The following is a 12,308-nucleotide window of genomic DNA, read 5'->3' as shown; positions in this document are numbered from 1 at the left end:
ATTCTTTTCATTGGATCTTTAACTATTTAAGCCTGCATTCTATTAGACGATGATTTATATATATATATATATATTTTTTTTAACTATAAAAGAAATATTTTTGGACTACAATATTTATTTAAAATATTTTTTAAACTTAAATACCGTTCTAGTACATTTTGAGACAATTCAAGTATGACAAGCCTAAACATGATTTCGCCATGCGATCATACAAAATTTAGGTGGAGTTAATGACTGGTACATTTTAGGGCGATTCAAGTTTGATAAGCCTAGATATGATTTCGCCGAATAATCATACAAACAGAAAATACTATAGTAATACAGAAATCAAATAAAGAAGTTAGCATTGACATGAACATGCAGCCACGAGCATGAACTCTAACACAAACTTGCTTCTGCAAGCTGTTCATATGAGAGTCTACCATGTCAAGCTGTTTATATTCAGATGCTCATGGGCCATATGAGAGAGTCTACCATGTCAAGCCGTTCATATTCAGATGCTCTTGGGCTCTACTTATCCTACTTCCTGTGCTCCATCCATATCTCTTTAGCTTTATCTCAATGACAAATATTTGCCCAAAAAAGTTCGAACAGTACTAAAAGTTATACAAATTGACATGTAATTTAGAGTATCAGTTGTAATAACTTATCTCAAACTTCTTTATTTCATAGTAACCATCTCCTTGCTCACTAGTATCAGTGCATCTTAAGAAACTCAAAATTTGTCTCATTGAGTTTTTGTGCAGCAGATGTCAAAGTGGCATCACTTTTGCAGAAAGCAAACCTGATATATCTCTTTTGGTAGCTACGATCTTCCTCGACGCGCTTGTCTTTCGACGAATTCGTTTGAAAAAATCCGCATCCTGGCACCGCCACCACTCCGGCTCGTTTTATCAGTTCCTCAACACAATCAACCTGAAAGTAATCAATGAAAAAGAATGTCATTTCACTTAAATACAATGGCCAACCAAGCTTAAGATTAAGTAGAGATATGTACATCAGTAAGTGTGCAACTTTTGGGGAGTTCTGCAAATAGAAAAAAGGAGCCTTGAGGCTCAAACTGGACTTGAAAACCAATATCGACGAGCAACTTAACGATGAAGTCTCTTTTTGCCTCGTAGTCCTGCACGTCAAACAACATATTCCATGAATGGAACATAGATAACAGAGGACGGAATGTGAGATTCAGTTCAATTGAATCGTACTCGTCTTAGTGACTCAAAATATTCCGGAGGACTTCGCAATGCAATCAAGGCAGCTTCCTGGAAAGGGGCTGGAGCAGAGTCTGCAATTCTAACATGAATGTTCCTCATTGCAGAGGCAATATAAGCAGGAGCAATTGCCCAACCAACTCTCCAACCTAAGTTATAGGAAACAGTAAGGCGAAACAACATGAGCACTTGTAAATTCATTAAATGCAAAGGTTTAGGTATGGATCTAGATGTAACCTGTAACAGAAAACGTTTTAGACAATGAAGATGTAATGATCGTCCTCGAGTGCATTCCTGAAAATGTGGCAAGAGATATATGCTTTGCATTGCCAAATGTTATATACTCGTAAACCTGTCGAACGCGTAGTGGAAAAACAAGTCCTTCAAGATGGGTAACGTTATTCCCTGGCAGAGTGATATGATATTCAATGAACATGATTAATCATACTTCATCTGTTATGGCTAGGCAATCATTGGCGCAGCACGCTCCCGCAATTGTATCAAGTTCCTCTTCCGAGAAAACCTTTCCAGTTGGATTGTGAGGGCTGCGCAAACAACAAGCGCAAATTGTTGATCATGATCTTAGAAAAATCACCAAAACAGAAGTTTCTTGCTTAGTATCTTATTGTTGTTCGGGATTGACAAGATCGACCATTCATCATTTATCTTACACAAGAAAAGGAAATGATATCCCAATAAGACCGTGCATTGACTCAATAAGTCATGATTTATAACTTGATCATCTAGACACGCATGTGAATTGCTTACCTGTTCAATACTAAAGCTTTTGTTCTATGCGTAAAGGACTTCAAAAGCTTATTTGTGTCCAGAGTCCACTGAGGTGGGTCAAGTGTTACATATACCTGTTCATTATGAGTTCAAAATCAGCTGGGAAATCAGTTTTAGAAATCAGAGGAATCAATTTTAGACGAGGAACACGGTAACTTACTGGCACACCCCCAGCAATGGATACAACATTTGCATATGTATCAAACGACGGATCGAAAATTATAACTTCATCACCAGGATTTATCACTATCAAATCAGAAGATATTAAGATCATAAAACACATTACATGAACTAACAGGAAAACAATACCAAATACAAACGTGGAGACATGTACCGGAAAATACAGCAGCAGCAAATGCCTCAGTTTGGCCACAACAAATAGCAATATCGGTAAGAGGGTTAACATCTAAGCCATGTGTTTTCTTTGCTATCCTGGCGAGTTCGTCACATACTCCCTGCACATGCCTTCTCTTTCAACACTATGTTCAGTATATTTAAGAAGATGAATTGCATAAACATACTTTTTTTTAGAAGAAACAATGACAGAATTATCTCAAATGGGAGGGGATGGAGGAACTCCTCAATAAGCATATGTAAATTGAAAACTGGATGTTAAAATTACTGGATCCAAATTCCTGGTACCATCACCAAGCATTTCCAGACATCATTACATACTCGCATCACAATCTTTTAAGCAATAACGAAATCATGGTATGATAATACCGACGCCAGATATTGAAATTACAAATTCGATTAGCATTATCGCCAAAAGTCACAGAACAATCCAAAAGCAAGAAGTAAAGAGTAGAAGAGTGAACCTGTACTGGTTGAAATCGGAGTTAATGGCGGAAATGGCGGCGTCTTTTAGGGTGAGCGGTGCCGGAAAATCAGGAAATCCTTCGGCGAGGTTGATGGCGTTGCATTGCTGAGCAATAAGAGAGAGTTTTTGAATTGGTGAAGCGGTGAATCTCTTGGCTACAGAGGAAAGCTTCTCCTCCTCCATGCCCAATTCTCAGCCAAGTTTCATCAGACGAACGGATTTTACAATGTAATTTATTTACTCAATTTTCTTATCTTTATCATTATCTTTATCTTTATCCTTAAGAACCAAAAAATAATAAATCAATAAACATTTGAGATAAATTGTAGAGTTAAAACATTTTAGATATCTTATTCTTTTTCTTGACTATAATTCTACTCAACTACTTGCTGGTTGGTTTTGGTTTGATCTTCTACTCATGGCCTTCCTCATAAACCGCTCGGATCTCTCTGCTTCGACCTTCAACCATCTCTAATGTCCATTTCGAGCCAGAGTCTGGTCAAAGAGGAAAATATCTGCTAACGGTGAGCCTGGGTCGTCACAAATGGTATCAGAGCCAGACACCTGACGATCTGTCAGCTTTCTCGCTGTTCTCTTAAGGGGGTAGACACAAGGCGGTATGTCAGTAAGGACGTTGGGCCGTTGGGCCCCAAAGAGGTGGATTTGGGAACGGTCCCACATCAATTGGAGGAAGGAAAGAGTACTAGCGAGGACACTGGTCTCAAAGGGGTAGATTTGGGGGCGGTCCCACATCAATTGGAGGAAGGAAAGAGTGTTAGCGATGCTGGCCCCGAAGGTGATGGATTGCGATGTCCCACATTGGTTGGGTAGGAGAACAAACCACCATTATAAAGGGCGTGGAAACCTTCTCCTAGCAGGGCTCATGTTTTAAAGCCTAGAGAGAAGCCCAACATGAAAAGCTATTGAACAAGATCTGTTAAGAGGTCGAAGGAGGGAAACCCAACCGGAAAAGTTCAAAGAAGACAATATCTACTGGCTGTCGAAATTGGAGGGAAGCCCAACCGAAAAAGCTAAAAGAGAACCATATCTACTTGCGGTGGAAATGGACGTAAATTCGATGCACAAAGATGAAGAATACCAATGAGGGAGTGAATAAGGGCGAAAAGTGGAAGAAAAAATAGGAGCAGAATCGGTGAAGGTTCTAGGCACATCTACAACCACGCGACAAGACACAAAAATAATAATTAAAAAAATATGGAATAACCCAGAACTTACCACTCCAAGTACACGTGGACGCTGTGCTGTCCACGCCACGTACTCCACCCGCCACGTGCCATTTCCTCTTCCCATCTCTAGAAACTCCGCCTCTTTCCTTTTTAACCTCGCCGCAAACCGGAATTCGGAAGTCATAAACCATGACATCCAGATTGACGGCGATCGCATCGAAGCGGAATTGGACCTTCTCTCTGGCCCAGTTCCAACGCCTCAGGCGATGTGGTTTGACGACATGTCGTACCGCTGACCCTTCGGTTCATGCCAACGACGACAACCACCCCGCCGTTCCATCCGGTGAACCAGAGGTATTTCTTCTTTCTCTCATCATATAATGATTTATAAGCGCTTTTCAAGGAAGCAATATCTTAAACTTTTTTCTGTTTTTGTAGCAATCACAGGATAATTTAGAGCCAGACAGTGCGAAATCCAATTACGAAAGAGACGATTCCAAACAGGGAGATTCAAATGGGCCGTTTGCGCCACCGAAGGCTCAATACGCCTCCTCCCCTCGCTTAGAAACCACGCCGGTCGCCCAGGCCTCGAAGCCTATCACTCAACAAAAAAGAGCTCACAGTACGGTACTAGCCGACGTCAGCTGCATCGGCTTCGACGGCGGGCCGTTTCCCGCTGAGGAAAAAAACAGAGAAAAAGACCGTAAAGAACAAGACGACGACGAAAGAGAATACTACAAGCACCACAAGGCATCGCCGTTAGCCGAGATCGAGTTTGTTGACACGCGGAAACCGATAACTAGAGCGACGGACGGGACGGCGTACGACGGCGGCGGTAAGGATATGATAGGGTGGTTACCGGAGCAGGAGGATACAGTGGATGATTCTCTTCAAAGAGCGACGGAGATTTGGAAACAAAATGCTATGCGCGGGGATCCCGATGCTCCGCAGTCGAGAGTTCTTAGAGCTCTGCGGGGTGAACAGTTTTAAATAGAGTGTCAGAACTGTAATTTCAATAAAACTTGAAATCCGATGTGGGAGAAGGAAGGTCGGTTGATTTATACCCTGCATCTTTTACCCGACTTGAATTCTCTTCCGATGTGGGAGAACCAAGATGAATCCCGCACGATTGTTGGCACGTGCGAATAGGGTTAAAATAATGGTCAATTTTTGGCACGTCTTTTGATGATGGATGGTTCCGTAGAAGCTAAATCACTAGCCCACTGGGTTGTGCACTCTCGCCCATACACATGCCAGAAGTCTTAACTAATTAATGATGCGCCACCAAATCGCCTAATGCTCTGGCTTTATATTTCCTTTCAATCCTCAAGCTTCCATTTCACATCAATGGCGGATCTCACCTCCATTTTCCTCACTCTCTTCCTCATTTCCCTCTCCAAATTCTCCCTCTCTTCGCCCACCGTCTCGGCCAGGGATCAGGTTGGCTGTTCCATGTGCGCCAGTTGCGACAACCCATGTCAACTCCCGCCGCCGCCTCCGTTAATTGTTGACTGCCCACCGCCTCCATCACCGCCGCCCCCTCCACCTCCATCTCCTCCACCGCCACTCGCCACACCCGAATGCCCTCCGCCTCCCTCTCCCCCTTCGTGCGATGCATGCGTCTATCCTTCACCGCCGCCACCGTCCTCCATCCAGCCGTACACCCCAACAGACGGAGGGCAATATCCCGGGCTTGCTCCGCCGCCGCCGAACCCAATTTTACCGTATTTTCCTTACTATTATTACACTCCGCCTTCTGGGTCTGGTAAATCCGTTCCATTTTCGTGGAAGTTTTTGCCTTTGTTGTTCATTCTTCGACTCTAAAAATGGGCTCGATTTGTTTTCCGACGCCATTGAAGAACGGGAATGGGCGGCGGAGGAGATCAAAAGAAGGGTAGTATAATGGAATAAACTAAGACGTATTAATGATTCTTTATTTTACTTTGTTTACATTTTATAATCCAAATAACAATGTAATGTAATTATATGATAGAATTCAAATTCATCCATCCTGGCCCCTTTTCTTCCTCTCCTTAATTTAATTGCCATGTTCATGAAAATTATTATTATTATCATTGATGAAATTTAGACGATGATTTTGACTTTTTGTGAAACAAAAAAAAAAAAAAAACCAAATTTTTTAAAGAAAAATATAAAAAATAATAATAACTTTGAATCTGATCTGTTGTGTCATTGGCCTTTTAAGGCATTTGTAAGTTTAATTTATATACACTTAATATCTAAGTTACCCATAATACTATCCAATCGTATATCTAAGTTAATACTATGTTTCTAATGGATCAAACTTGACGTATTAAAATTTGATGTATTAAAATTTTCGAATTTTTCGAACCAAAGGCACTATTTAGTTGTTATTGCTTTCCGTGTTGGTTGTTGCATAGAAAGGGGATGAGATTAGTATAGGTAGGTTCCTTTGAGTAAAAGGGAAGTGTTTGTTAGAAATGCCATTAACTTTGGCACCAAAACTTGAGCATTTTGGATCATTGTTTCCCATGTGCATGTGCATGCCTTTAGTGGTTGGTAGCTTTCTTTTAAGATAAAGCTATTCTAACACGAACACATCGTACCGTAAGTTATTTGAAATGGACGATATGGAATTTTAGTTTCGTCTCCGTATTCCAATTTCGTTACATTATATGTGAAATTTAAGCATGTGTTGTAATTATTACGTTACTTATCATTTGCACTCAATTTATTCATTGATTTTAGTAAAAAAAGAAAGAAAGAATAGTGTAATAATCCGTGATGCAATTGTGTCCTGAGTAAGTCATTTAGGATGACCATGATTTTAAGTGAGTAGAGTGTCATAACTATACTATAAAAGACAGTGGGTTATGACTCCCATGCAGATCGACAAGGTGATGATCCTCAAGTGGTGTTCATCCAACCACGTGAGAGCGAAGACAAACAAGTGTCACGATTCTTAAGATTGATTGAAATTCAAATCGTTCATAATTTATAAAGATTAAAAATTATGTAATTAAAAGATATACGTAACATCAAAGGACAAAAGGCGTGCTTCATGCGATTGCCATGAAACTTGAGAGCAACATGAAAAGCATATAATAAAATAGAGACCACAAAAAAAAGATATGTACTTGACTAGTGAAGGTCGTTGTATATTTGTTCACACCTACAATTAATGCAAGTTCATATATATATATATATATATATATATATATATTCTTATTTTCCTTACCCTTTCTTATTTTTATTTTTTTCAAAAATTAGGTTAAAAAAAAGTTTAATTTTTACAATCATTTTGTATTTTGTAATGTCTCCAAAATAATAATAATAATAATAATAAACAAACAAACAAATAAATAAATATATAATATATATTTAAAAGAATTATAAGTCGGTATCTAAATTTTTAAATAAGTCTTTGAACCGTAAATTTATCGGACTAATTTGTAACAGTTAAAACTCATTGCTAACACGTATTGTCAGCCGCTTCATGATTTTAAAACGTGTTTATAGGGAGAGGTTTCCGCGTCCTTTTAAGGAATATTTGGTTCATCTTTCCAACCCATGTGAGATCTCACCGTCCACTTCTTTTGAGGGTCCTTTTCACGCCCTTATAAGTAATGTTCTCTTAAATCCGCATCTAGTTTCTATTACAATATAATTTATATATCAATTATCATTAAATTATTTTGGAGTTAATTTTGATTAAGGCGAAATAGCAATGCTATTAAATTAAACAAAATCAATCCAATTAATTTGTTGCCTCAATTATGATTACTTCTAGTTCTCTCCACGGCTCATTAATTTTGTACCATCTCCTACGCTTGCGTGAAAGAGGGTTCAATCTACAATAATAGTTTCAATTCAATCTATAGTTCCAAAACTAAATGCAACCATAGAATAATTCAATAAATTATACATGATCGACCGCGTATTTTATATTAAATATGCACATGAATCCGATGAAAAGTACCTAAGTTTGTAAATATGACTGAAAAAGGTACATTTTACTTTACCGTGACAAGCAACTTAGAATTTTGCTTAAAAAAACATGTGACTTAGAACAAAACATGCTAAAAGAATCTACGATGGTTGGTGGGTATAATTTCCATTCTTTAAAAAAACATTGAAGTCATCAGATACCAAATTGTTTAGGCCAGTCATCAGATACCAATGTTGCTCGTTGTTTAGGCCAGTGAGTAAGATTTCTTTCTGCTCATTGTAGCCACTCCCGTGGTTGAACTCGTCATGCTGCCCATGACGTGAGTGATCATTGACCCTGTCCCTAGTAATGAGTCTCTAACGGGAACATCCATCATTTTCACCTCTCTTTATGTATGTGCTCGGGACGTAAAAATTAGTGGATATAAACTAAAATTGCATACTAACAACGAGAGTCGAGAATTAAATGTGTTTCCTTTTGATTTCATCATAAAAAGCACATAAAATCCAATGGCGAGGATCTCACATCTTGGCATCATCATTCAATTTGGGTGGGAAAGCAAGCAAGCTATACAGGTTAGAACAGAGTCGCCTCCCTGCCCATTTATGAGCACCACCACCCCATCTTCTTTCTCCTCCTCCCCAACAAAATTATTAATTATAACTCTCTCTCTCTCTCTTTAAATCACTCCAATTTCCCACTCCATTCCCAAATTTCTGGATTACATTTCCATGGAAGGTGTTTCTGTGAGTGTTTACAATGGCTTGAGGCGCTATTGGAGGCGGAAGAGCTACCGGAAGCTGGCGGGATCGGTGGGTCGTGGCAGGCCGGAGACTGTGCAACTTGGTGCCGCTGGAGGGAGGCGGCGGCGGCGGCGCCTGTGGCGGATCAAGATCTCGCCCAAACTCAGGCTGTTCCGGCGACTGCCGTCGCTGAAGAAGCTGCTGCTTTGGCTGAGGGATTCGTATGTGAAGGCGATGTTGGCGTTTGCTAACTCGAGGGTCATCGGCTCCGGCGGCGACGGGATCTGGGGCGTCACCGGAAGGAGCACGTTGAAGGAGTATGATGAGAAAATGATCACTGAGATCTATAACTCGTTGGTGGTGGCGCAGGGACGGTTGCCACCGCCGGAATCTGTCCGACTGGGTAGGGTCGGCGGGCGGTTGCCGACGGTGGCGGAATAATCCGGTGGAGATTATGGGGTTTGGAGGTGGACGGTAAGGATCTACCTAAAAAGGAGAAGAAAATCCTATCCGCTGATTTTTGTACTCCTTTTTTTTCCCACTAAACTTTGTAATGTAATGTTATAGTTAGGAATTAATTGAAATATTAAGTGGTTTATTATCATAATTAAAAATATAATTAAATTAACAAAGAAAAATGACATTATCTTAAACATTATAATTCATGAACTAAATCCCATGATGATGAACTAAAGTATCTTAAATAATATATATATTTTATTTAATAGCAATATTTTATATTTACATTTTAAAAAAAGAGACAAAATAAATAAATAAAATGGGCTAGGCCCAATTTGCTCACAAAACCCAGGCCCAATTAGCTACCACGGGATTTTACAACCCAGAAGAATTTTATATTTTTGAATAATTTTTTAATAAGGGGATTATTAGTGGTTTTAATGGTTAATTAGACTAATAATAATAATAATAATAATAATGATTAGTTTAAAGTTTTGAAGCACCAATAAGAATATATAAGAATATGTTGCAATTTTTATATTCGGTTTAATAGTAAAATAATGGTTAATTGGTTTAAAGCTTGACGTGTTCATTCAAGTGAACTCTATTCTCCCCAATAGACAAAACCCTAATCTCCCGGGAGCCGCAATTCGAAGAACCCTATCATCTGGCGCCATCCGATCGCTTCGCTTCGATCTTCTCCGGTAAGAACTCTGAGTTCTTCTATAGATCCTCTGTTCTCTTTGATTTTCGATCTTTATCTCTACCCTGTTTTTTTTTTTTTTAAATTTATGGTATTTGATTTCGTGCTTTAATTTCGTCTGATTATATGTATGTTGAATGTGTTCGTCCTCTTTTGTCTCATATTTGTTGGATTTTTTTGGATTTGAATTTGATTTGTAGTAGGTTCAAGGGCTGGTTTTCTGTGCCTTTTGTTTTGATTTTTTCGGCAAAACCTAGTTTCGATTTTCCTGGGGTATGGATTTGAGAGACTGCGATGGATGGTGTGGTGTTTAGTTTGATTGTATTTCATGGGCTTGGAGATGTTGAATGGAAATTTGGTGTCCCTTCGTGTAAATAAGCCAAAAGGCAGCAATCCATCAGAGCCGTTTTACTGGAATGGGGAACATACAGCAGAGGAGGGGAGGATTAGATTAGTATATTAGCAGAGATACATAATAATATGAATAAAAAGATAGCGTAAGAACCAAAATCAATGAGTTTCTGTGATACATTACTTCAAAGATGAGGGAGGTGAGTCGTGAATGATGGCCCCTTTGTTGAGGATTATTGGGAGTGAGTCCCACGTTGGTTAATTTAGTGGAAGATCATGGGTTTATAAGTGAGGAATACTATCTCCATTGGTACGAGGCCTTTTGGGGAAGCCCAAAGCAAAGCCATGAGAGCTTATGCTCAAAGTGGACAATATCATACCATTGTGGATATATGTGATTCCTAACACCCCTATTTTGTAGTGCATTTGACTTGATGGAAACAGAACAACTTTTAGGAGATCATTATAACTTGGGAGGAGGTTTGATCTTTAGGGTTTAGGGTTCATTCTTATTTTGAACCATTGGATCCCTTTTTCTGTAGAGCCTTTTGCCTTTTGTCTTGGCCTTTGGCTTGGGCTGATTTCTTTTGTGTTGTGTGTTGCCCATTTGCATATTCTTTCATGTTTTGAGCTAATTTGTTTGATTTACTAGATATTAAAGAGACCTCATAAAGGTTGTTTAGAATATTCTATAATGTGACGCAACCAGTTTTTACCGTAATTATTATTTATCATGGAATAGATGTTCTTGTAAATAAATGATTAGATTGTGTGCTAATTTATTTAATAAAACCCTACGCAGCTTCAAGAGACAGGAATTTAGAATTTGGTAGCAATCATCTTGTGCTAGAGCGCCGCTTACACATTGTGATACCAAATAGCTAACAGAGAGGCGAAAGAGCTTAGTAAAAAGATGAGGCTACTTACCCACAACATGCTCTCCTCCAACATCAAGGGTGTTGTCAATGGCTTCCCTCTCCGAATCGAGGTTGAGAAAGTTGTCGAGAAGCAGGTCGACTTCAACCCAGACTTCCTCAAGAACATGTTCTCCAAGATCGAATGGAAGCCCCTCGTCGATGCTTCTCGCGCTATGGGCTATGCGGAGCTTCCCGAGGAGGCCGAGTCGTCGATGCTCGATTCCCATGACTTTCTGCAACGATTCCACCATGCGCTTCTGGAGCTACATCTTGAGGAAGGCGCTCTTATTTGCCCTGAGACTGCTCGTCGATTTCCTGTCAATAAAGGTATCCCCAATTTGCTTCTTCACGAAGACGAGGTCTGAGTTTGAGATTTTATGAATTCCTCTGTTTTCGATTGTTGAATTTGGTGCGAGAAAGCGAGTTTTTAGAATTCATCTCTGGATGTTCTTGTTAATTGGAAAATTAGGGTTTATGTCTTTGGCCAGGCCATGAATGCGACTGAAAATATCTTTGTTACTACAAAATTTTGACGATAAATTAGATGTGGACATTTACTGAAAATATTTAGTACAAACGTGGAAATTTCTTGCCAGTAGTATTTTTTTTTTTATTTAATGTCTTTTAAAACGGTGAGGTTGATGGCTTGGCTATATGTAACAGGTCAAAAGTATGAAATATCGGCTAGCTAAAGTAGGTTCAATTGGATTCTCTAATTCTTTTGAACTCGTTAACGAAATAGAACTATTTGGCGAATGAGCTACAACATTTTAACAACCCATGAGATCGCTTGCCATGCACATTATAAATTTAAACGCTTGAATTTAATTTATGATTGATGTCTCACAAACTTATGAATTTATAAATAATCAAGTTAGATAGTATCATTTGAACATATATAGTTAAATAGTTAGCAAGTTATTATTTCAATAAAGCTTTAAATTAATTTATTTAAAAGAATTATGATTAAACTTTAAGAATATTATTCATCAAATGGTAAAAAGAATCCCTTAATTACGTCATAATAAAAAAATGAATTTTAATGATAAAAAGAAAATTTGCACGTGCTACTATGACATGGCAGGAATGGGAAAACGCAGAAGGAAACCGACTTAAAGAGATTGATGATGGTGGACGCCAGGCTGGCCTAGAAGACGCTGTACCGTACGATCTTTCTCCACGTGGGACCCACCCATC

General features: G+C 39.0%; 5 protein-coding genes across 5 annotated transcripts; 4 read left to right on the top strand and 1 right to left on the bottom strand.

Annotated features, from left to right (window-relative positions):
- Positions 1–216: 216 nt before the first annotated feature.
- Positions 217–3,340, bottom strand: LOC111456387 (kynurenine--oxoglutarate transaminase-like). Its single transcript, XM_023098228.1, has 9 exons — positions 2,819–3,340; positions 2,335–2,465; positions 2,161–2,246; positions 1,980–2,074; positions 1,660–1,756; positions 1,449–1,563; positions 1,206–1,360; positions 998–1,123; positions 217–915 (listed from the first exon to the last, which is right to left on the bottom strand). The coding sequence occupies exons 1-9, from the start codon at positions 3,001–3,003 to the stop codon at positions 697–699; spliced, it is 1,209 nt and encodes a 402-aa protein (XP_022953996.1). The 5' UTR covers positions 3,004–3,340; the 3' UTR covers positions 217–696.
- An 845-nt stretch (positions 3,341–4,185) lies between these two features.
- On the top strand, positions 4,186–5,187 carry LOC111456388. Its single transcript, XM_023098229.1, has 2 exons — positions 4,186–4,361; positions 4,446–5,187. The coding sequence occupies exons 1-2, from the start codon at positions 4,197–4,199 to the stop codon at positions 4,995–4,997; spliced, it is 717 nt and encodes a 238-aa protein (XP_022953997.1). The 5' UTR covers positions 4,186–4,196; the 3' UTR covers positions 4,998–5,187.
- A 99-nt stretch (positions 5,188–5,286) lies between these two features.
- Positions 5,287–6,016, top strand: LOC111456389 (leucine-rich repeat extensin-like protein 3). The gene has a single exon (XM_023098230.1). It carries the CDS (start codon positions 5,304–5,306, stop codon positions 5,829–5,831), a length of 528 nt encoding a protein of 175 aa, XP_022953998.1. The 5' UTR covers positions 5,287–5,303; the 3' UTR covers positions 5,832–6,016.
- Positions 6,017–8,427: 2,411 nt separating this feature from the next.
- Positions 8,428–9,279, top strand: LOC111456226. The gene has a single exon (XM_023098040.1). It carries the CDS (start codon positions 8,670–8,672, stop codon positions 9,120–9,122), a length of 453 nt encoding a protein of 150 aa, XP_022953808.1. The 5' UTR covers positions 8,428–8,669; the 3' UTR covers positions 9,123–9,279.
- A 428-nt stretch (positions 9,280–9,707) lies between these two features.
- Positions 9,708–11,696, top strand: LOC111456646 (multifunctional methyltransferase subunit TRM112-like protein At1g22270). Its single transcript, XM_023098629.1, has 2 exons — positions 9,708–9,844; positions 10,997–11,696. The coding sequence occupies exon 2, from the start codon at positions 11,108–11,110 to the stop codon at positions 11,474–11,476; it is 369 nt and encodes a 122-aa protein (XP_022954397.1). The 5' UTR covers positions 9,708–9,844; positions 10,997–11,107; the 3' UTR covers positions 11,477–11,696.
- Positions 11,697–12,308: the final 612 nt, after the last annotated feature.

Source organism: Cucurbita moschata, unplaced genomic scaffold (genome assembly GCF_002738365.1).
Source record: "Cucurbita moschata cultivar Rifu unplaced genomic scaffold, Cmos_1.0 Cmo_Scf00018, whole genome shotgun sequence".
NCBI lineage: Eukaryota > Viridiplantae > Streptophyta > Magnoliopsida > Cucurbitales > Cucurbitaceae > Cucurbita > Cucurbita moschata.
The sequence above is the reverse complement of the archived record's forward strand: the minus strand, read 5'-3'. Positions and strand labels throughout refer to the sequence as shown.